General features: G+C 54.9%; 1 protein-coding gene across 1 annotated transcript in view; it reads left to right on the forward strand.

The window, feature by feature from the left end:
• Positions 1-24,408, forward strand: part of LOC132377434 (tricarboxylate transport protein B, mitochondrial) — a 113,794-nt gene that overhangs the window by 61,251 nt on the left and 28,135 nt on the right. The window contains exons 5-6 of the mRNA XM_059943698.1: positions 16,646-16,730; positions 23,399-23,503. Of these exons, the coding sequence (XP_059799681.1) occupies positions 16,646-16,730; positions 23,399-23,503 (190 nt within the window). The remainder of the gene's footprint in view (positions 1-16,645; positions 16,731-23,398; positions 23,504-24,408) is intronic.

Raw genomic sequence — 24,408 nt, forward strand, 5'->3', positions numbered from 1 at the left:
TGTCCCGGTGCCAGGGTTGGACCAAGTGTGTCCGACTGCTGAGGGTTTAGGCTGTCCCGGTGTCAGGGTTGGACCCAGTGTGTCTGACTGCTGAGGGTTTAGGCTGTCAGGTTTGGACCCAGTGTGTCCGACTGCTGAGGGTTTAGGCTGCCCCGGTGCCAGGGTTGGACCCAGTGTGTCCGACTGCTGAGGGTTTAGGCTGTCCCGGTGCCAGGGTTGGACCCAGTGTGTCCGACAGCTGAGGGTTTAGGCTGTCCCGGTGTCAGGGTTGTCCCAGTGTGTCCGACTGCTGAGTGTTTAGGCTGTCCCGGTGCAGGGTTGCAATCAGTGTGTCCGACTGCTGAGGGTTTAGGCTGTCCCGGTGTCAGGGTTGGACCCAGTGAGTCCGACTGCTGAGGGTTTAGGCTGTCCGGTGCCAGGGTTGGACCCAGTGAGTCCGACTGCTGAGGGTTTAGGCTGTCCGGTGCCAGGGTTGGACCCAGTGTGTCCGACTGCTGAGGGTTTAGGCTGTCCCGGAGTCAGGGTTGGACCCAGTGTGTCCGACTGCTGAGGGTTTAGGCTGTCCCGGTGCCAGGTTTGGACCCAGTGTGTCCGACTGCTGAGGGTTTAGTCTGTCCCGGTGCCACGGTTGGACCCAGTGTGTCCGACTGCTGAGGGTTTAGGCTGTCCCGGTGCCAGGGTTGGACCCAGTGTGTCCGACTGCTGAGGGTTTAGGCTGTCCCGGTGCAGGGTTGGACCCAGTGTGTCCGACTGCTGAGGGTTTAGGCTGTCCCGGTGTCAGGGTTGGACACAGTGTGTTCGACTGCTGAGGGTTTAGACTGTCCCGGTGCCAGGGTTGGACCCAGTGTGTCCGACTGCTGAGGGTTTAGGCTGTCCCCGTGTCAGGGTTGGACCCAGTGTGTCCGACTGCTGAGGGTTTAGGCTGTCAGGTTTGGACCCAGTGTGTCCGACTGCTGAGGGTTTAGGCTGTCCCGGTGCCAGGGTTGGACCCAGTGTGTCCGACAGCTGAGGGTTTAGGCTGTCCCGGTGTCAGGGTTGGACCCAGTGTGTCCGACTGCTGAGTGTTTAGGCTGTCCCGGTGCAGGGTTGCACTCAGTGTGTCCGACTGCTGAGGGTTTAGGCTGCCCCGGTGCCAGGGTTGGACCCAGTGTGTCCGACTGCTGAGGGTTTAGACTGTCCCGGTGCCAGGGTTGGACCCAGTGTGTCCGACTGCTGAGGGTTTAGGCTGTCCCGGTGTCAGGGTTGGACCCAGTGTGTCCGACTGCTGAGGGTTTAGGCTGTCCGGTGCCAGGGTTGGACCCAGTGTGTCCGACTGCTGAGGGTTTAGGCTGTCCCGGTGCCAGGGTTGGACCCAGTGTGTCCGACTGCTGAGGGTTTGGGCTGTCCCGGTGTCAGGGTTGGACCCAGTGTGACCAACTGCTGAGTGTTTAGGCTGTCCCGGTGTCAGGGTTGGACCCAGTGTGTCCGACTGCTGAGTGTTTAGGCTGTCCCAGTGCCAGGGTTGGACCCAGTGTGTCCGACTGCTGAGGGTTTAGGCTGTCAGGGTTGGACCCAGTGTGTCCGACTGCTGAGGGTTTAGGCTGTCCCGGTGCCAGGGTTAGACCCAGTGTGTCCGACTGCTGAGGGTTTAGGCTGTCCCGGTGTCAGGGTTGGACCCAGTGTGTCCGACTGCTGAGGGTTTAGGCTGTCCTGGTGCCAGGGTTAGACCCAGTGTTTCCGACTGCTGAGGGTTTAGGCTGTCCCGGTGCCAGGGTTAGACCCAGTGTGTCCGACTGCTGAGGGTTTAGGCTGTCAGGGTTGGACCCAGTGGGTCCGACTGCTGAGGGTTTAGGCTGTCCCGGTGCCAGGGTTGGACCCAGTGTGTCCGACTGCTGAGGGTTTAGGCTGTCCCGGTGCAGGGTTGGACCCAGTGTGTCCGATTGCTGAGGGTTTAGGCTGTCCCGGTGCCAGGGTTGGACCCAGTGTGTCCGACTGCTGAGGGTTTAGGCTGTCCCGGTGCTAGGGTTGGACCCAGTGTGTCCGACTGCTGAGGGTTTAGGCTGTCCCGGTGCCACGGTTGGACCCAGTGTGTCCGACTGCTGAGGGTTTAGGCTGTCCCGGTGCAGGGTTGGACCCAGTGTGTCCGACTGTTGAGGGTTTAGGCTGTCCCGGTGTCAGGGTTGGACCCAGTGTGTCCGACTGCTGAGGGTTTAGACTGTCCCGGTGCCAGGGTTGGACCAAGTGTGTCCGACTGCTGAGGGTTTAGGCTGTCCCGGTGTCAGGGTTGGACCCAGTGTGTCTGACTGCTGAGGGTTTAGGCTGTCAGGTTTGGACCCAGTGTGTCCGACTGCTGAGGGTTTAGGCTGTCCCGGTGCCAGGGTTGGACCCAGTGTGTCCGACAGCTGAGGGTTTAGGCTGTCCCGGTGTCAGGGTTGGACCCAGTGTGTCCGACTGCTGAGTGTTTAGGCTGTCCCGGTGCAGGGTTGCAATCAGTGTGTCCGACTGCTGAGGGTTTAGGCTGTCCCGGTGTCAGGGTTGGACCCAGTGAGTCCGACTGCTGAGGGTTTAGGCTGTCCGGTGCCAGGGTTGGACCCAGTGAGTCCGACTGCTGAGGGTTTAGGCTGTCCGGTGCCAGGGTTGGACCCAGTGTGTCCGACTGCTGAGGGTTTAGGCTGTCCCGGAGTCAGGGTTGGACCCAGTGTGTCCGACTGCTGAGGGTTTAGGCTGTCCCGGTGCCAGGTTTGGACCCAGTGTGTCCGACTGCTGAGGGTTTAGTCTGTCCCGGTGCCACGGTTGGACCCAGTGTGTCCGACTGCTGAGGGTTTTGGCTGTCCCGGTGCCAGGGTTGGACCCAGTGTGTCCGACTGCTGAGGGTTTAGACTGTCCCGGTGCAGGGTTGGACCCAGTGTGTCCGACTGCTGAGGGTTTAGGCTGTCCCGGTGCCAGGGTTGGACCCAGTGTGTCCGACTGCTGAGGGTTTAGGCTGTCCCGGTGCAGGGTTGGACCCAGTGTGTCCGACTGCTGAGGGTTTAGGCTGTCCCGGTGTCAGGGTTGGACACAGTGTGTTCGACTGCTGAGGGTTTAGACTGTCCCGGTGCCAGGGTTGGACCCAGTGTGTCCGACTGCTGAGGGTTTAGGCTGTCCCCGTGTCAGGGTTGGACCCAGTGTGTCCGACTGCTGAGGGTTTAGGCTGTCAGGTTTGGACCCAGTGTGTCCGACTGCTGAGGGTTTAGGCTGTCCCGGTGCCAGGGTTGGACCCAGTGTGTCCGACAGCTGAGGGTTTAGGCTGTCCCGGTGTCAGGGTTGGACCCAATGTGTCTGAATGCTGAGGGTTTAGGCTGTCCCGGTGCAGGGTTGGACCCAGTGTGTCCGACTGCTGAGTGTTTAGGCTGTCCCGGTGCAGGGTTGCACTCAGTGTGTCCGACTGCTGAGGGTTTAGGCTGCCCCGGTGCCAGGGTTGGACCCAGTGTGTCCGACTGCTGAGGGTTTAGACTGTCCCGGTGCCAGGGTTGGACCCAGTGTGTCCGACTGCTGAGGGTTTAGGCTGTCCCGGTGTCAGGGTTGGACCCAGTGTGTCCGACTGCTGAGGGTTTAGGCTGTCCGGTGCCAGGGTTGGACCCAGTGTGTCCGACTGCTGAGGGTTTAGGCTGTCCCGGTGCCAGGGTTGGACCCAGTGTGTCCGACTGCTGAGGGTTTGGGCTGTCCCGGTGTCAGGGTTGGACCCAGTGTGACCAACTGCTGAGTGTTTAGGCTGTCCCGGTGTCCGGGTTGGACCCAGTGTGCCCGACTGCTGAGGGTTTAGGCTGTCCCGGTGCAGGGTTGGACCCAGTGAGTCCGACTGCTGAGGGTTTAGGCTGTCCCGGTTCCAGGGTTGGACCAGTGTGTCCGACTGCTGAGGGTTTAGACTGTCCCGGTGCCAGGGTTGGACCCAATGTGTCCGACTGCTGAGGGTTTAGGCTGTCCCGGTGCCAGGGTTGGACCCAGTGTGTCCGACTGCTGAGGGTTTAGGCTGCCCCGGTGCCAGGGTTGGACCCAGTGTGTCCGACTGCTGAGGGTTTAGGCTGTCCCAGTGCAGGGTTGTACCCAGTGAGTCCGACTGCTGAGGGTTTTGGCTGTCCCAGTGCCAGGGTTGGACCCAGTGTGTCCGACTGCTGAGGGTTTAGACTGTCCGGTGCCAGGGTTGGACCCAGTGTGTCCGACTGCTGAGGGTTTAGGCTGTCCCGGTTCAGGGTTGGACCCAGTGTGTCCGACTGCTGAGGGTTTAGGCTGTCCTGGTGTCAGGGTTGGACCCAGTGTGTCCGACTGCTGAGCGTTTAGGCTGTCCCGGTGCCAGGGTTGGACCCAGTGTGTCCGACTGCTGAGGGTTTAGGCTGTCAGGGTTGGACCCAGTGTGTCCGACTGCTGAGGGTTTAGGCTGCCCCGGTGCCAGGGTCGGACCCAGTGTGTCCGACTTCTGAGGGTTTTGGCTGTCCCGGTGCAGGGTTGGACCCAGTGTGTCCGACTGCTGAGGGTTTAGGCCGTCCGGTGCCAGGGTTGGACCCAGTGTGTCCGACTGCTGAAGGTTTAGGCTGTCCCGGTAACAGGGTTGGACCCTGTGTGTCCGACTGCTGAGTGTTTGGGCTGTCCTGGTGTCAGGGTTGGACCCAGTGTGTCCGACTGCTGAGGGTTTAGGCTGTCCCGGTGCCAGGGTTGGACCCAGTGTGTCCGACTGCTGAGGGTTTAGGCTGTCCCGGTGCCAGGGTTGGACCCAGTGTGTCCGACTGCTGAGGATTTACGCTGTCCCGCTGTCAGGGTTGGACCCAGTGTGTCCGACTGCTGAGAGTTTAGGCTGTCCCAGTATCAGCGTTGGACCCAGTGTGTCCGACTGCTGAGGGTTTGGGCTGTCCCGGTGTCAGGGTTGGACCCAGTGTGACCAAATGCTGAGTGTTTAGGCTGTCACGGTGTCAGGGTTGGACCCAGTGTGTCCGACTGCTGAGGGTTTAGGCTGTCCCGGTGCCAGGGTTGGACCCAGTGTGTCCGACTGTTGAGGGTTTAGACTGTCCCGGTGCCAGGGTTGGACCCTGTGTGTCCGACTGCTGAGGGTTTAGGCTGTCCCGGTGCCAGGGTTGGACCCAGTGTGTCCGACTGCTGAGGGTTTAGGCTGTCCCGGTGCAGGGTTGGACCCAGTGTGTCCGACTGTTGAGGGTTTAGGCTGTCCCGGTGTCAGGGTTGGACCCAGTGTGTCCGACTGCTGAGGGTTTAGACTGTCCCGGTGCCAGGGTTGGACCAAGTGTGTCCGACTGCTGAGGGTTTAGGCTGTCCCGGTGTCAGGGTTGGACCCAGTGTGTCTGACTGCTGAGGGTTTAGGCTGTCAGGTTTGGACCCAGTGTGTCCGACTGCTGAGGGTTTAGGCTGTCCCGGTGCCAGGGTTGGACCCAGTGTGTCCGACAGCTGAGGGTTTAGGCTGTCCCGGTGTCAGGGTTGGACCCAGTGTGTCCGACTGCTGAGTGTTTAGGCTGTCCCGGTGCAGGGTTGCAATCAGTGTGTCCGACTGCTGAGGGTTTAGGCTGTCCCGGTGTCAGGGTTGGACCCAGTGAGTCCGACTGCTGAGGGTTTAGGCTGTCCGGTGCCAGGGTTGGACCCAGTGAGTCCGACTGCTGAGGGTTTAGGCTGTCCGGTGCCAGGGTTGGACCCAGTGTGTCCGACTGCTGAGGGTTTAGGCTGTCCCGGAGTCAGGGTTGGACCCAGTGTGTCCGACTGCTGAGGGTTTAGGCTGTCCCGGTGCCAGGTTTGGACCCAGTGTGTCCGACTGCTGAGGGTTTAGTCTGTCCCGGTGCCACGGTTGGACCCAGTGTGTCCGACTGCTGAGGGTTTAGGCTGTCCCGGTGCCAGGGTTGGACCCAGTGTGTCCGACTGCTGAGGGTTTAGGCTGTCCCGGTGCAGGGTTGGACCCAGTGTGTCCGACTGCTGAGGGTTTAGGCTGTCCCGGTGTCAGGGTTGGACACAGTGTGTTCGACTGCTGAGGGTTTAGACTGTCCCGGTGCCAGGGTTGGACCCAGTGTGTCCGACTGCTGAGGGTTTAGGCTGTCCCCGTGTCAGGGTTGGACCCAGTGTGTCCGACTGCTGAGGGTTTAGGCTGTCAGGTTTGGACCCAGTGTGTCCGACTGCTGAGGGTTTAGGCTGTCCCGGTGCCAGGGTTGGACCCAGTGTGTCCGACAGCTGAGGGTTTAGGCTGTCCCGGTGTCAGGGTTGGACCCAATGTGTCTGAATGCTGAGGGTTTAGGCTGTCCCGGTGCAGGGTTGGACCCAGTGTGTCCGACTGCTGAGTGTTTAGGCTGTCCCGGTGCAGGGTTGCACTCAGTGTGTCCGACTGCTGAGGGTTTAGGCTGCCCCGGTGCCAGGGTTGGACCCAGTGTGTCCGACTGCTGAGGGTTTAGACTGTCCCGGTGCCAGGGTTGGACCCAGTGTGTCCGACTGCTGAGGGTTTAGGCTGTCCCGGTGTCAGGGTTGGACCCAGTGTGTCCGACTGCTGAGGGTTTAGGCTGTCCGGTGCCAGGGTTGGACCCAGTGTGTCCGACTGCTGAGGGTTTAGACTGTCCCGGTGCCAGGGTTGGACCCAGTGTGTCCGACTGCTGAGGGTTTGGGCTGTCCCGGTGTCAGGGTTGGACCCAGTGTGACCAACTGCTGAGTGTTTAGGCTGTCCCGGTGTCAGGGTTGGACCCAGTGTGTCCGACTGCTGAGGGTTTAGGCTGTCCCAGTGTCAGGGTTGGACCCAGTGTGTCCGACTGCTGAGTGTTTAGGCTGTCCCAGTGCCAGGGTTGGACCCAGTGTGTCCGACTGCTGAGGGTTTAGGCTGTCAGGGTTGGACCCAGTGTGTCCGACTGCTGAGGGTTTAGGCTGTCCCGGTGCCAGGGTTAGACCCAGTGTGTCCGACTGCTGAGGGTTTAGGCTGTCCCGGTGTCAGGGTTGGACCCAGTGTGTCCGACTGCTGAGGGTTTAGGCTGTCCTGGTGCCAGGGTTAGACCCAGTGTTTCCGACTGCTGAGGGTTTAGGCTGTCCCGGTGCCAGGGTTAGACCCAGTGTGTCCGACTGCTGAGGGTTTAGGCTGTCAGGGTTGGACCCAGTGTGTCCGACTGCTGAGGGTTTAGGCTGTCCCGGTGCCAGGGTTGGACCCAGTGTGTCCGACTGCTGAGGGTTTAGGCTGTCCCGGTGCAGGGTTGGACCCAGTGTGTCCGATTGCTGAGGGTTTAGGCTGTCCCGGTGCCAGGGTTGGACCCAGTGTGTCCGACTGCTGAGGGTTTAGGCTGTCCCGGTGCTAGGGTTGGACCCAGTGTGTCCGACTGCTGAGGGTTTAGGCTGTCCCGGTGCCACGGTTGGACCCAGTGTGTCCGACTGCTGAGGGTTTAGGCTGTCCCGGTGCCAGGGTTGGACCCAGTGTGTCCGACTGCTGAGGGTTTAGGCTGTCCCGGTGCAGGGTTGGACCCAGTGTGTCCGACTGTTGAGGGTTTAGGCTGTCCCGGTGTCAGGGTTGGACCCAGTGTGTCCGACTGCTGAGGGTTTAGACTGTCCCGGTGCCAGGGTTGGACCAAGTGTGTCCGACTGCTGAGGGTTTAGGCTGTCCCGGTGTCAGGGTTGGACCCAGTGTGTCTGACTGCTGAGGGTTTAGGCTGTCAGGTTTGGACCCAGTGTGTCCGACTGCTGAGGGTTTAGGCTGTCCCGGTGCCAGGGTTGGACCCAGTGTGTCCGACAGCTGAGGGTTTAGGCTGTCCCGGTGTCAGGGTTGGACCCAGTGTGTCCGACTGCTGAGTGTTTAGGCTGTCCCGGTGCAGGGTTGCAATCAGTGTGTCCGACTGCTGAGGGTTTAGGCTGTCCCGGTGTCAGGGTTGGACCCAGTGAGTCCGACTGCTGAGGGTTTAGGCTGTCCGGTGCCAGGGTTGGACCCAGTGAGTCCGACTGCTGAGGGTTTAGGCTGTCTGGTGCCAGGGTTGGACCCAGTGTGTCCGACTGCTGAGGGTTTAGGCTGTCCCGGAGTCAGGGTTGGACCCAGTGTGTCCGACTGCTGAGGGTTTAGGCTGTCCCGGTGCCAGGTTTGGACCCAGTGTGTCCGACTGCTGAGGGTTTAGTCTGTCCCGGTGCCACGGTTGGACCCAGTGTGTCCGACTGCTGAGGGTTTTGGCTGTCCCGGTGCCAGGGTTGGACCCAGTGTGTCCGACTGCTGAGGGTTTAGACTGTCCCGGTGCAGGGTTGGACCCAGTGTGTCCGACTGCTGAGGGTTTAGGCTGTCCCGGTGCCAGGGTTGGACCCAGTGTGTCCGACTGCTGAGGGTTTAGGCTGTCCCGGTGCAGGGTTGGACCCAGTGTGTCCGACTGCTGAGGGTTTAGGCTGTCCCGGTGTCAGGGTTGGACACAGTGTGTTCGACTGCTGAGGGTTTAGACTGTCCCGGTGCCAGGGTTGGACCCAGTGTGTCCGACTGCTGAGGGTTTAGGCTGTCCCCGTGTCAGGGTTGGACCCAGTGTGTCCGACTGCTGAGGGTTTAGGCTGTCAGGGTTGGACCCAATGTGTCTGAATGCTGAGGGTTTAGGCTGTCCCGGTGCAGGGTTGGACCCAGTGTGTCCGACTGCTGAGTGTTTAGGCTGTCCCGGTGCAGGGTTGCACTCAGTGTGTCCGACTGCTGAGGGTTTAGGCTGCCCCGGTGCCAGGGTTGGACCCAGTGTGTCCGACTGCTGAGGGTTTAGACTGTCCCGGTGCCAGGGTTGGACCCAGTGTGTCCGACTGCTGAGGGTTTAGGCTGTCCCGGTGTCAGGGTTGGACCCAGTGTGTCCGACTGCTGAGGGTTTAGGCTGTCCGGTGCCAGGGTTGGACCCAGTGTGTCCGACTGCTGAGGGTTTAGGCTGTCCCGGTGCCAGGGTTGGACCCAGTGTGTCCGACTGCTGAGGGTTTGGGCTGTCCCGGTGTCAGGGTTGGACCCAGTGTGACCAACTGCTGAGTGTTTAGGCTGTCCCGGTGTCCGGGTTGGACCCAGTGTGCCCGACTGCTGAGGGTTTAGGCTGTCCCGGTGCAGGGTTGGACCCAGTGAGTCCGACTGCTGAGGGTTTAGGCTGTCCCGGTTCCAGGGTTGGACCAGTGTGTCCGACTGCTGAGGGTTTAGACTGTCCCGGTGCCAGGGTTGGACCCAGTGTGTCCGACTGCTGAGGGTTTAGGCTGTCCCGGTGCCAGGGTTGGACCCAGTGTGTCCGACTGCTGAGGGTTTAGGCTGCCCCGGTGCCAGGGTTGGACCCAGTGTGTCCGACTGCTGAGGGTTTAGGCTGTCCCAGTGCAGGGTTGTACCCAGTGAGTCCGACTGCTGAGGGTTTTGGCTGTCCCGGTGCCAGGGTTGGACCCAGTGTGTCCGACTGCTGAGGGTTTAGACTGTCCGGTGCCAGGGTTGGACCCAGTGTGTCCGACTGCTGAGGGTTTAGGCTGTCCCGGTTCAGGGTTGGACCCAGTGTGTCCGACTGCTGAGGGTTTAGGCTGTCCTGGTGTCAGGGTAGGACCCAGTGTGTCCGACTGCTGAGCATTTAGGCTGTCCCGGTGCCAGGGTTGGACCCAGTGTGTCCGACTGCTGAGGGTTTAGGCTGTCAGGGTTGGACCCAGTGTGTCCGACTGCTGAGGGTTTAGGCTGCCCCGGTGCCAGGGTCGGACCCAGTGTGTCCGACTTCTGAGGGTTTTGGCTGTCCCGGTGCAGGGTTGGACCCAGTGTGTCCGACTGCTGAGGGTTTAGGCCGTCCGGTGCCAGGGTTGGACCCAGTGTGTCCGACTGCTGAAGGTTTAGGCTGTCCCGGTAACAGGGTTGGACCCTGTGTGTCCGACTGCTGAGTGTTTGGGCTGTCCTGGTGTCAGGGTTGGACCCAGTGTGTCCGACTGCTGAGGGTTTAGGCTGTCCCGGTGCCAGGGTTGGACCCAGTGTGTCCGACTGCTGAGGGTTTAGGCTGTCCCGGTGCCAGGGTTGGACCCAGTGTGTCCGACTGCTGAGGATTTACGCTGTCCCGCTGTCAGGGTTGGACCCAGTGTGTCCGACTGCTGAGAGTTTAGGCTGTCCCAGTATCAGCGTTGGACCCAGTGTGTCCGACTGCTGAGGGTTTGGGCTGTCCCGGTGTCAGGGTTGGACCCAGTGTGACCAAATGCTGAGTGTTTAGGCTGTCACGGTGTCAGGGTTGGACCCAGTGTGTCCGACTGCTGAGGGTTTAGGCTGTCCCGGTGCCAGGGTTGGACCCAGTGTGTCCGACTGTTGAGGGTTTAGACTGTCCCGGTGCCAGGGTTGGACCCTGTGTGTCCGACTGCTGAGGGTTTAGGCTGTCCCGGTGCCAGGGTTGGACCCAGTGTGTCCGACTGCTGAGGGTTTAGGCTGTCCCGGTGCAGGGTTGGACCCAGTGAGTCCGACTGCTGTGGGTTTAGGCTGTCCCGGTTCCAGGGTTGGACCCAGTGTGTCCGACTGCTGAGGGTTTAGACTGTCCCAGTGCCAGGGTTGGACCCAGTGTGTCCGACTGCTGAGGGTTTAGGCTGTCCCGGTGCCAGTGTTGGACCCAGTGTGTCCGACTGCTGAGAGTTTAGGCTGTCCCGGTGCCAGGGTTGGACCCAGTGTGTCCGACTGCTGAGGGTTTATGCTGTCCCGGTTCCAGGGTTGGACCCAGTGTGTCCGACTGCTGAGAGTTTAGGCTGTCCCGGTGCCAGGGTTGGACCCAGTGTGTCCGACTGCTGAGGGTTTAGGCTGTCCCGGTGCAGGGTTAGACCCAGTGTGTCCGACTGCTGAGGCTTTAGGCTGTCCCGGTTCAGGGTTGGACCCAGTGTGTCCGACTGCTGAGGGTTTAGGCTGCCCCGGTTCAGGGTTGGACCCAGTGTGTCCGACTGCTGAGGGTTTAGGCTGTCCCGGTTCAGGGTTGGACCCAGTGTGTCTGACTGCTGAGGGTTTATGCTGTCCCGGTGCCAGGGTTGGACCCAGTGTGTCCGACTGCTGAGGCTTTAGGCAGTCCCAGTGTGTCCGACTGCTGAGGGTTTAGGCTGTGAGGGTTGGACCCAGTGTGTCTGACTGCTGAGGGTTTAGGCTGTCCCAGTGCCAGGGTTGGACCCAGTGTGTCCGACTGCTGATGGTTTAGGTTGTCCCGGTGCAGGGTTGGACCCAGTGTGTCTGACTGCTGAGGGTTTAGGCTGTCGCGGTGCCAGGGTTAGACCCAGTGTGTCTGACTGCTGAGGGTTTAGGCTGTCCCGGTGCAGGGTTGGACCCAGTGTGTCCGACTGCTGAGGGTTTAGGCTGACCCGGTGCCAGGGTTAGACCCAGTGTGTCTGACTGCTGAGGGTTTCGGCTGTCCCGGTGCCAGGGTTGGACCCAGTGTGTCTGACTGCTGAGGGTTACGCTGTCCTGGTGCAGGGTTGGACCCAGTGTGTCCGACTGCTGAGGGTTTAGGCTGTCCCGGTGCAGGGTTGGACCCAGTGTGTCCGACTGCTGAGGGTTTAGGCTGTCCCAGTGTCAGGGTTGGACCCAGTGTGTCCGACTGCTGAGGGTTTAGGCTGTCCCGGTGCCAGGGTTGGACCCAGTGTGTCCGACTGCTGAGGGTTTAGGCTGTCAGGGTTGGACCCAGTGTGTCCGACTGCTGAGAGTTTAGGCTGCCCCGGTGCCAGGGTTGGACCCAGTGTGTCCGACTGCTGAGGGTTTAGGCTGTCCCGGTGCAGGGTTGGACCCAGTGTGTCCGTCTGCTGAGGGTTTAGGCCGTCCGGTGCCAGGGTTGGACCCAGTGTGTCCGACTGCTGAGGGTTTAGGCTGTCCCGGTATCAGGGTTGGACCCTGTGTGTCCGACTGCTGAGTGTTTGGGCTGTCCCGGTGTCAGGGTTGGACCCAGTGTGTCCGACTGCTGAGGGTTTAGGCTGTCCCGGTGCCAGGGTTGGACCCAGTGTGTCCGACTGCTGAGGGTTTAGGCTGTCCCGGTGCCAGGGTTGGACCCAGTGTGTCCGACTGCTGAGGGTTTGGGCTGTCCCGGTGTCAGGGTTGGACCCAGTGTGTCCGACTGCTGAGGGTTTAGGCTGTCCCGGTGCCAGTGTTGGACCCAGTGTGTCCGACTGCTGAAGGTTTAGGCTGTCCCGGTGCCAGGGTTGGACCCAGTGTGTCTGACTGCTGAGGGTTTAGGATGTCCCGGTGCCAGGGTTAGACCCAGTGTGTCTGACTGCTGAGGGTTTAGGCTGTCCCTGTGCCAGGGTTAGACCCAGTGTGTCTGACTGCTGAGGGTTTAGGCTGTCCCGGTGCCAGCTTGTGAACCTGCCGAGACACACAGCAGGTTTTAGCGTGCTGTTGTCCTCCCACAGCGAGAGCTGCACTTCCTTCACAGGACGGTACAGTACAGGAACAGGCTTTTCAGCCAACTGTGATGGTGCAAAACAGTTATACTGGGTCTTCTCTGCCTACTCTATATCTCCCGTCCTGAAAAGGCTACAGAAAGTTGTAAACTCAGTCAGCTACATCATGAGCACTATCCTCCCCAGCACTGTGGACATCGATCCCTCAAAAAGGCAGCATTCATCATTACGGGCCCTCATCCCCCAGGTCATCCCGCTTCTCAGTGTTACCATCAGGAAGGAGATGCAGGAGCCTAAAGGCAGGAACAGCTTCTTCCCCTCTGCCATTAGATTTCACAATAGATCGTGAACCCAAAAGATTCAAAGGATTCAAAGTCCATTTTTTATCAAAGTATGAATGCAGTATACAAGCCTGAGATTTACCTTCCCCACAGGCAGGCATGAAACAAAGAAACCCCATGGAACCTGTTCATTTTTTTTTGCTCTTTTAAAACTACTTATTTAACTTAATTTTAAAAACTTATTTTCTTTATTGTAATCTATGTATTTTTAAATTATTATAAGACCATAACGTATAGGAGCAGAATTAGGCCATTTGGCCTGTTTCATTATGGCTGATCCATTTTCCTCTCAGCCCCAATCTCCTGCCTTTTGTTCATATCTCTCATGTCCTGACTAATCAAGAAACTGTTATCCTCCGCTTTAAATGCACCCAGTGACTCGGCCTCCACAGCTGTCTGTGGCAATGAATTCCACAGATTCACCACTGGCTAAAGAAATTCCTCCACATCTCCATTCTAAGGAGACACCCCTCTACTCTGAGTCTGTGTCCTCTGTTTAGACTCCCCCACCATAGGAAACATCCTCTCCACACCCACTCTATCGAGGCCTTTCAATAGGCTTCAATTAGGTCACTCCTCATGTCTCTGAATACAGGCCCAGAGCCATCAAATGCTCTTCATATGACCAGCTGTTCAGCCCTGAAACCATCTTCATGAACGTCCTCTGAACTCTCTCCAGTGTCAGCACATCCATTCCAAGATAAGGGTCCCAACACTGCTCACAATACTCCAGGTGAGGCCTCAGTGCTCTGTCAAGCCTCAATATTGCATCCTTGCTTTGTGTTATTGTATTTTGCTGCTGATGCAAAACAACAAATTTCAAGGCATATGTCGGTGATTCTGATATCTACGTCCCTTAAATATTGCTGTCATATTTGCTTCCATTAACAGCCAGCACATTCCATGCACCCACCGCTTTCCGTAACACTGGCTTGCCCTGCATGCCTCAAAGGATTCAAAGTACACTTACCATCAAAGTATGTAAGCAGTGTAAGTCCCGAAATTCATCTTCCCGCTGACAGCACGAAACAAAAAAAATCAAACCCGCCCCCACATGCACAAAAAAATGCATAAATCACGCAAACGGCAAGAAAAAAAATGAGTGAAAACACAGCATGTAAAACACAAAATCAAAAAGTAGATTTCATTTCCGTTCCATTCAGTTCATCAGCTGCAGGCCATCCCAATTCAAAAAATCACCCAAACTAGCAACAAAAAAAGGGTGGCCAGAAAACTAGGTAAACACATGGTAATGTGAATTAGAGTCCAAACTTTTTTTTGGTGATATTTTCACCCAATATTCACTCTTCATGTGCCCTGAATTCTTCCATCTTCTGAGTTTTCTTTTTTTTTTAAGAAAAAAATTGGTCTTCCCTTCTGAAGAGTGCTGCTTTTAAAAACAAAATTCTCATCCCATCGATGCACGTGCTGGCTGTTTCTTTTCACTTCTGTTGCTTATGGAGCGTTTTTTAGTTGGGTTGTCTTGCTACACTTTAACAGGTCAGTAGTCATCTCCTTTGCTCCTTTGAACTTTCCCTCATAACTGTGCATCCTCCAGTACTGAACAGCTCTACCCTCGGAAAAGATTGTCTTGGAATGTCTACCTTACCAAAGCCTCTCACGAGTTTATCTATCGGGTCTCCCTTCAGCCTCCAGCGCTCTCGAGATAACACCCCAAAATTGTCCAACCTCTCCTTCTAACTCATACTCTCTAGTCTAGTCAGCATGCTGGTGAACCTCGACTGCGGCCTTTCTGAAATCAGCATCCTTTAATGGGGCAGCAAGAACTGCACATGATTTTGCAACTCCTGCCTACTCAGGGTTTTGTGTGCGACTTCCTGACTCTAATACTCAGTGCTCTGACTGATAAAGACAAGCATGCTGTAAAAGCGTAGGGAATTGTAGAAAAGATGGAGAAAAGATTCAAAATCTGAGGCCCAAAGGGACCTGGGAGTCCTCGTGCAGGATTCTCTGAAGCTTAAACTGCAGGTTGAGTCTTGGTGAGGAAGGCAAATGTGATGTTGGCATTCATTTCAAGAGGGTTAGGATATAAAAACAAGGATGTTGAAGCTTTATAAAGCACTGGTGAGGCCTCACTTGGAATATTATGAGCAGTTTTGGGCCCCTTATCTAAGAAAGGATGTGCTAGAGGTTCACAATAATGATTCTGGGATCGAAAGGGCATTTGATGGCTCTGGGCCTGTACTCACTGGAATTCAGAAGAATGAGGGGGGATCTCATTGAAACCTACTGAATGTTGAAAGGCCTCGATAGAGTGGATGTGGAGAGGATGTTTCCTATGCTGGGAGAGTCTAAGATCAGAGGACACAGCCTCAGAATAGAGGGGTGTTCACTGAGAATGGCGATGAGGGATACTTTCTTCAGCCAGAAAGTGGCGAATCTGGAATTCATTGCCAAAGGTGGCTGTGGAGGCCAAGTTATCGGGTATATTTAAGGTTGATAGATTCTTGACTAGTCAGGGCGTGAAGGTATACAGGGAGAAGGCAGGAGATTGGGGTGAGAGGAAAATTGGATCAGCCATGATGAAATGTGGAGCAGACTGGATGGGACAAATGGCCGAATTGTGCTCCTCTATCTTATGGTCTTGTGCACCACCTTTACCACCCTATCTGTGTGTATGGCCCTTTTCGGTGAATTTAGCTCCCTGATAGTCACAGAGCTATATAGCACAGAATCAGGGTCTTCACCCACCCATCTGGTCCATGCTCATCAAGCTTCTGATCGAAGCTAGCTCCATTTCAAATTCAAGTTTAATTATCATTCAACCAATGCGAATCGGCCAAACGAAACAGCGTTACTGCGGGGACAGGGTGCAAAGCACAGCAGCAACGGTGGCTCACAGCACAAAGCTCATACAAAGTATCAGTGAAGTATAAGATCTGTTCATAACTGAGTCTCTCAAGTCCCTGTAAGTTCCTTGTAAATCTATCCCATCTTTCCAGAAGTACAGCACTTTCATTTTGCTGTGTTTGTCCCATATCCCTCTGAACCAGTGGTTCCCAACCTTTTCCACCCTTAACCATTAACCAAGGTAGAGCCTAAACCTTTCTGATCCATGTACTGGGCCAGGTAGCTTCTAAATTTTGTTGACGTACCCACTTCAACCACTTCCATTGCTGATCATCCTCTGGGTGTACGAGTGTTCCTTCAGGTTCCTGCCTGTTCCCTCTAGTTCTTGAGTCCTCAATCCTGGGAAAAAGCTGTATGTATTTACCCTTTCTATGCTCCCCCTAAATTTGTATGCATCTACAGATCACCCCTCGATCTCCGATACGCCATTGGAAAAAGTCCCAGCCTCTGTCCATAACTGACTCTCTCAAGTCCTGGTAAAGGCCTTGTGAATCACAGCATTCTTTCCAGCTTCGTGGCCAATTTTCCTACAGCAGGGAGACGCAAAGCATTTAATGCAGCCTCACCAGAATCTTGTTCATTGTCGCAGGAAAACAGCATCCAGAACATGATCTCTTCTCACGTCTGGCATCAGAAGGAGGTACAGGAGCCTCGGGGCCCACACCAGCAGGTTCAGGAACAGTTCAACCATCAGGCTTCTGAAACAAGGGGGGATAACTTCACTCGATGTTCCCGTGCCCAACAGACTCACTTTGAAGGGCACTTCATCTCATCTTCTCAATACTTATTGCTTATTTATTATTATTATTTTTTCTTTTTGTATTTGCAGTCTGTTGCTTTTCGCGCTCCAGTTGAACAGCAGATTGGTGCAGTCTTTCTGTTATAGTTATTATTCTATTATGGATCTATTGAGTATGTCCTTGGGAAAATAAACCTCGGGTTGTATATGGCGACATAAGTGTACTTGGATAATAACTTTACTTTGAACTTTGATCTCTTCGTGTCTGGGATTGAAGCCTGGTTTTGGTGGGGGGGGGGGGGGGGGTCCCAGTAATGCCCCTCTAAAGGACAAGGCAGCATCACAACTGCTGTCAGACCACAGTCTTCTCCCATTGGCATGAACTCATCAAAACATTTTCTTCTCCTTCCAGGTGAAGTTTATCCATGACCAGTGCTCTGCAAAGCCAAAGTACCGAGGCTTCTTTCATGGAGTCCGAGAGATAGTCCGTGAGCAAGGTGAGTGCCTGTCCCATCGAGAGGGGTGAGGAACACAGCACTATGATCCTGAGACACAGTGCAGAACAGGCCCTTCGGCCCATCGAGCTGTGCCGACCATCAACTCCCAATTTAACCCTTGCCTAGACACAGGACAATGTACAATGATCAATTAACATACCAACTGGTAGGTGTTTGGACTGTCGGAGGAAACCAGAGCACCCGGGGGAAACCCACGTGGTCGAGGGGAGAACGTACAAACTCCGTACAGGCAGCAGTGGGAATTGAACCCGGGTCACTGGTACTGTAAACCGTTGTGCTAACCACTACACTACCGTGTGATGGGAATTGAACCCGGGTCACTGGTACTGTAAAGCGTTGTGCTAACCACTACACTACCGTGTGATGGGAATTGAACCCGGGTCACTGGTACTGTAAACATTGTGCTACCCACTACACTACCGTGTGATGGGAATTGAACCCGGGTCACTGGTACTGTAAACATTCTGCTACCCACTACACTACCGTGTGATGGGAATTGAATCCGGGTCACTGGTACTGTAAAGCGTTGTGCTAACCACTACACTACCGTGTGATGGGAATTGAATCCGGGTCACTGGTACTGTAAAGCGTTGTGCTAACCACTACTCTACCATGCGATGGGAATTGAACCCGGGTCACTGGTACTGTAAAGCGTTGTGCTAACCACTACACTACCGTGTGATGGGAATTGAACCCGGGTCACTGGTACTGTAAAGCGTTGTGCTAACCACTACACTACCGTGTGATGGGAATTGAACCCGGGTCACTGGTACTGTAAACATCGTGCTAACCACTACACTACCGTGTGATGGGAATTGAACCTGGGTCACTGGTACTGTAAACATCGTGCTAACCACTACACTACCGTGTGATGGGAATTGAACCCGGGTCACTGGTACTGTAAACCGTTGTGCTAACCACTACACTACCGTGTGATGGGAATTGAACCCGGGTCACTGGTACTGTAAAGTGTTGTGCTAACCACTACACTACTGTGAGATGGGAATCGAACCTGGGTCACTGGTACTGTAAAGCGTTGTGCTAACCACTACACTACCGTGTGATGGGAATTGAACCCGGGTCACTGGTACTGTAAAGCATTGTGCTAACCACTACACTAATGTGTGATGGGAATTGAAGCCGGGTCACTGGTACTGTAAAGCGTTGTGCTAACCACTACACTAATGTGTGATGGGAATTGAACCCGGGTCACTGGTACTGTAAAGCATTGTGCTAACCACTACACTAATGTGTGATGGGAATTGAACCCGGGTCACTGGTACTGTAAAGCATTGTGCTAACCACTACACAACCATGTGATGGGAATTGAACCCGGGTCGCTGGTAATGTAAATCGTTGTGCTAACCACTACACTACCGTGTGATGGGGATTGAACCCGGGTCACTGGTACTGTAAACCGTTGTGCTAACCACTACAAAGATGTGTCAGCTTGAAATCAGTCTGGAAGTGTATTGTAGAAGGAATAAAGGCATAGACTATTTTCTAAGCAGAGAGAAAATTCAAAAATCAGTGGTGCAAGGGGACTTGGAAATCCTTATGGTGGAATCCCTAAAGGTTAACTTGAAGGTTGAGTCAGTGGTGAAGAAGGCAAATGCAATGTTAGCATTCATTTTGAAAGGACTAGAATATAAAAGCAAGGATCGAATGCTGTGGTTTTATAGGGTATTGGTCAGACCACGCTTCATACTGTGAGCATCTTTGAGTCCCTCGTCTCAGGAAAGATCTGCCTTTGGAGGTTCATGAGTATAATTCCAGGAATGAAAGGGTTAAAGTATGAGGAGTGTTTGATAGCTCTGAGCCTGTACTCACTGGAGTTTAGAGGAATGATGAGGGATCTGATTGAAACTTATTGAATACTGAACGGCCTAAACAGAGTAGATATGGAGAGGATGTTTTCCGTGGTGGGTGAGTCTGGGACCAGAGGGGACAGCCTCAGAATAGAGGAGCATCCATTTAGAAAGAAAGAAAGTGGATTGAAAAGCTTGAACACATAGACAATTAAGAAAGGGGATGTGCTGGAGCTGTTGGATAAGTTGCTGGGAACAGACAGATATACCCCAGGCTACTGTGGGAGGTGAAGGAGGAGATTGCTGAGCCTCTGGCGATGATCTTTGCATCATCAATGGGGATGGGAGAGGTTCTTGAGGATTGGAGGGTTGTGGATGTTGTTCCCTTATTCAAGAAAGTGAGTAGAGATAGACCAGGATGTTGATGGAGAAGATCCTGAGAGGCAGGTTTTATGAACATTTGGAGAGGTATAATATGATTAGGAATAGACAGCATGGCTTTGTCAATGGCAGGTCGTGCCTTACGAGCCCGATTGAAATTGTTTTGAGGATGTGACTAAACACGATGATGAAGGTAGAGCAGTAGGTGTAATGTATATGGATTTCAGCAAGGCATTTGATAAGGTACCCCAAGCAAGGCTAATTGAGAAAGTATGGAGGCATGGGATCCAAGGGGACATTTCTTAGTGGATCCAGAACTGGCTTGTCCACAGAAGGCAAAGAGTAGTTGTAGATGCGTCATGTTCTGCATGGAGGTCGGTGACCAGTGGTGTGCCTCAGGGATCTGTTCTGGGACCCCTTCTCTTTGTGATTTTATAAATGACCTGGAAGAGGAAGTGGAGGGATGGATTAGTAAATTTGCTGATAACACGAAGGTTCGGGGTATTGTGGATGGTGTGGAGGGCTGTCAGAGGCTACAGTGGGACATCAATAGGATGCAAAACTGGGCTGAGATGTGGCAGATGGAGTTCAACCCAGATAAGTGTGAAGTGGTTCATTTTGGTAGGTCAAATATGATGGCAGAATGTAGTATTAATGGTAAGACTCTTGACAATGTGGAGGATCAGAGGGATCTTGGGGTCCGAGTCCATAGGATACTCAAAGCTGCTGCGTAGGTTGACTCTGTGGTTAAGAAGCCATACAGTGCATTGTCCTTCATCAATCGTGGAATTGAGTTCAAGAGTCGAGAGGTAATGTTGCAGCTATATAGGACCCTGGTCAGACCCCACTTGGAGTACTGTGCTCAGTTCTGGTCACCTCACTACAGGAAGGATGTGGAAGCCATAGAAAGGGTGCAGAGGAGATTTACAAAGATGTTGCATGGATTGGGGAGCATGCCTTATGAGAATAGGTTGAGTGAACTTGGCCTTTTCTCCTTGGAGTGACGGAGGATGAGAGGTGACCTGATAGAGGTGTATAAGTTGATGAGAGACATTGATTGTGTGGATAGTCAGAGCCTTTTCCCAGGGCTGAAATGGCTAGCATGAGAGGGCATAGTTTTAAGGTTCTTGGGAGTAGGTACAGAGGAGATGTCAGGGGTAGGTTTTTTATGCAGAGATGGTGGTGGAGGCAGATATGATAGGGTTTTTTTAAGAGACTCCTGGATAGGTATATGGAACTTAGAAAAATAGAGGGCTATGGGTAACCCTAGGTAATTTTTAAAGTATGTACACATTTAGCACAGCATTGTGGGCTGAAGGGTCTGTATGGGTTGTGGGTTTTCTGTGTTTCTATGAGGAGGAAGTTATTTAGCCAGGAGGTGGTGTGCTGGTTGAATTCATTGCCACAGGCAGTTGTGAAGGTCAGGTCATTGAGCGTATTTAAAGCAGCTGTTGGTTAACTGGTGTGTCGAGGGTTGCGTGAGGTGGGTAGATTGGGTTTAGAGGGATAATGGATTGGCCATGGTAGGGTGGCGGACTGGAATCGGTAGGCCAGGTAGCCTGGTTCTGCTCCTAAGTCTTAGGGTCTTTTCCTTTCTTTCTTTGCACATTCCTGCTTCTGGTTCCCCCTCGCTCTTCTCCTCCGTTATCCGGCACCTCCACTGGTTCCCCCTCGCTCTCCTCCTCCGTTATCCAGCACCTCCACTGGTTCCCCCTCGCTCTTCTCCTCCGTTATCCAGCACCTCCACTGGTTCCCCCTCGCTCTCCTCCTCCGTTATCCGGCACCTCCACTGGTTCCCCCTCGCTCTTCTCCGTTATCCAGCACCTCCACTGGTTCCCCCTCGCTCTCCTCCTCCGTTATCCGGCACCTCCACTGGTTCCCCCTCGCTCTTCTCCTCCGTTATCCGGCACCTCCACTGGTTCCCCCTCGCTCTCCTCCTCCGTTATCCAGCACCTCCACTGGTTCCCCCTCGCTCTTCTCCTCCGTTATCCGGCACCTCCACTGGTTCCCCCTCGCTCTCCTCCTCCGTTATCCGGCACCTCCATTGGTTCCCCCTCGCTCTTCTCCTCCGTTATCCGGCACCTCCACTGGTTCCCCCTCGCTCTCCTCCTCCGTTATCCAGCACCTCCACTGGTTCCCCTCGCTCTTCTCCTCCGTTATCCGGCACCTCCACTGGTTCCCCCTCGCTCTTCTCCTCTGTTACCTGGCACCTCCACTGGTTCCTCCTCGCTCTCCTCCTCCATCATCCGGCACCTCCACTGGTTCCCCCTCGCTCTCCTCCTCCGTTATCCAGCACCTCCACTGGTTCCCCCTCGCTCTTCTCCTCCGTTATCCGGCACCTCCACTGGTTCCCCCTCGCTCTTCTCCTCCGTTATCCGGCACCTCCACTGGTTCCCCCTCGCTCTTCTCCTCTGTTACCCGGCACCTCCACTGGTTCCCCCTCGCTCTCCTCCTCCATTATCCAGCACCTCCACTGGTTCCCCTCGCTCTTCTCCTCCGTTATCCGGCACCTCCACTGGTTCCCCCTCGCTCTTATCCTCCGTTATCCGGCACCTCCACTGGTTCCCCCTCGCTCTTCTCCTCCGTTACCCGGCACCTCCACTGGTTCCCCCTCGCTCTCCTCCTCTGTTATCCGGCACCTCCACTGGTTCCCCCTCGCTCTCCTCCTCTGTTACCTGGCACCTCCACTGGTTCCCCCTCGCTCTTCTCCTCCATCATCCAGCACCTCCACTGGTTCCCCTTGCTCTCCTCCTCCATCATCCGGCACCTCCACTGGTTCCCCTCGCTCTTCTCCTCTGTTATCCGGCACCTCCACTGGTTCCCCCTCGCTCTCCTCCTCCGTTATCCGGCACCTCCACTGGTTCCCCTCGCTCTCCTCCTCCGTTATCCGGCACCTCCATTGGTTCCCCCTCGCTCTTCTCCTCCGTTATCCGGCACCTCCATTGGTTCCCCCTCGCTCTCCTCCTCCGTTATCCGGCACCTCCACTGGTTCCCCCTCGCTCTCCTCCTCTGTTTGCCTCTTCCACTCATCACCTCCCAGCATCTACCTTCCCCCTCACCTATCACCTGCCAGCTTGTTCTCCTTCCCCTCCCTCCCACTACCACCTTATTCTGGATTCTGCCCCCTTTTCCAGTCCTGATGAAGGGTCTCGGCCCAAATCGTCGACTGTTTATTCCTCTTAGCAGATGCTGCCTGAGGTCCTTAACATCCGCCGGACGATGCTGAGGATGTTCTACGAGGCTGTGGTGGCCAGTGCTATCATGTTTGCTGTTGTGTGCTGGGGCAGCAGACTGAGGGTAGCAGACACCAACAGAATCAACAAACTCATTCGTAGGGCCAGTGATGTTGTGGGGGTGGAACTGGACTCTCTGATGGTGGTGTCTGAAAAGAGGATGCTGTCCAAGTTGCATGCCATCTTGGACAATGTCTCCCATCCACTCCATAATGTACTGGTTAGGCACAGGAGGACATTCAGCCAGAGACTCATTCCACCGAGATGTAACACTGAGCATCATAGGAAGTCATTCCTGCCTGAGGCCATCAAACTTTACAACTCCTCCCTCGGAGTGTCAGACATCCTGAGCCAATAGGCTGGTCCTGGACTTATTTCCACCTGGCATGATTTACTTATTATTATTTAATTATTTATGGTTTTATATTGCTATATTTCTTCACTATTCTTGGTTGGTGCGACTGTAACGAAACCCAATTTCCCTCGGGATCAATAAAGTATGTCTGTCTGTCTGTCTTGCTGAGTTTCTCGGTTGGGGCTGGCCTGTCCAGTCAGTGCTGCCCTCCGGTGTTCGATTGGCAGAACGACCGGCGGATTGCTGGGAACTGTACCATCAAGTTGCACGTCACTCATAGAAACATAGAAAACAGGTGCAGGAGTAGGCCATTCGGCCCTTCGAGCCTGCACCGCCATTCAGTATGATCATGGCTGATCATCCAACTCAAAACCCTGTACCTGCTTTCTCTCCATACCCCCGATCCCTTTAGCCACAAGGGCCATATCTAACACATGTTTGCTTGTTTAACGATGTGTGTTTTTTCTCTCACTATTTTGAATGTATGTTATAATCCTGGGCCCCAGAGGAACACTGTTTCATTCGACTGTATCCATGTATGGTCAGAATGATAATTAAACTTTGTTGATTTGATTTTTGCTCAAGACTTGCAGCGTCTGCCAAATCCCTAGTCTCCACCATCCCCATCTACTCTCCTCCCTCAGTCTCTGCATCGAGCAGCTACTCATCCTGGTGAGCACATCCCTCCCAACTCCCTGTGCTGTGAGTCAGCAGTCCTTTCAGTGAATATGCCCAGGAATTCCAACTGGGAGTTTCTGCCGCGGGCTGGCTGGGAGGGGAATGCTGTTAAGTCAGCCGTGTGTGTATGAAGGGGAGCGATACCTGGGCCCAGTGATGTGTGGACTGAAGCTCTTGTCTCCCTCTGCCCAGGACTGAAAGGGACGTATCAGGGGCTAACAGCGACGGTTCTGAAGCAGGGGTCCAATCAGGCCATCCGTTTCTTTGTCATGACTTCCCTGAAGAACTGGTACAAAGGTAATGTTCGTACAACGGTAAGGTATAGGAGCAGAATTAGGCCATTCAGCCCGTCGAGTCTGCTTCGCTACTGCATTATGGCTGATTGTCTTTTTTCTTACAACCCCACATTCTAGCCCTTAACCTTCTGACTAATCAACAACTTGTCTCTCTCTGCCTTAATATACCCAAAGACTTAGCCTCCATAGTGTCTATGCAAACAAACTGCACAGAGTCTCCACCCTGTGGCTGAAGAAATTCCTCCTCACCTCTGTTCTAAAGGGACATCCCTCCATTCTGAGGCTGTGCTCTTGGGGTATAGACTTTCCCATAAATGGAAAAGTCAGTTTATCCACTCTACACAGGCCCTTTATTGCCTGGTATATTTCCCCTCAGCAATCTTCCTGTACTCCTGTGAGTGCAGGCCAAGTGGATCCAACACTCCTCAGACAGTACTTTGAAGTAACACTGTCACCAGGAAAAGGTGCAGACACCCCGTCAGACAGTCCCGACACGGTCACGGGGGGGAGATGCAGGCACCCCGTCAGACAGTCCCGACACGGTCATGGGGGGAAAAGGTGCAGACACTCCGTCAGACAGTCCTGACACGGTCACGGGGGGAAAAGGTGCAGACACTCCGTCAGACAGTCCCGACACGGTCACGGGGGGAGGGTGCAGACACCCCGTCAGACAGTCCCGACACGGTCAAGGGGGGAAAAGATGCAGACACTCCGTCAGACAGTCCTGACACGGTCACGGGGGGAAGGTGCAGACACCCCGTCAGACAGTCCAGACACGGTCACGGGGGGAAAAGGTGCAGACACCTTGTCAGACAGTCCCGACACGGTCACGGGGCGAAGGTGCAGACACCCCGTCAGACAGTCCCGACACGGTCACGGAGGGAAAAGGTGCAGACACTCCGTCAG

Source organism: Hypanus sabinus, chromosome 18, assembly GCF_030144855.1.
Source record: "Hypanus sabinus isolate sHypSab1 chromosome 18, sHypSab1.hap1, whole genome shotgun sequence".
NCBI lineage: Eukaryota > Metazoa > Chordata > Chondrichthyes > Myliobatiformes > Dasyatidae > Hypanus > Hypanus sabinus.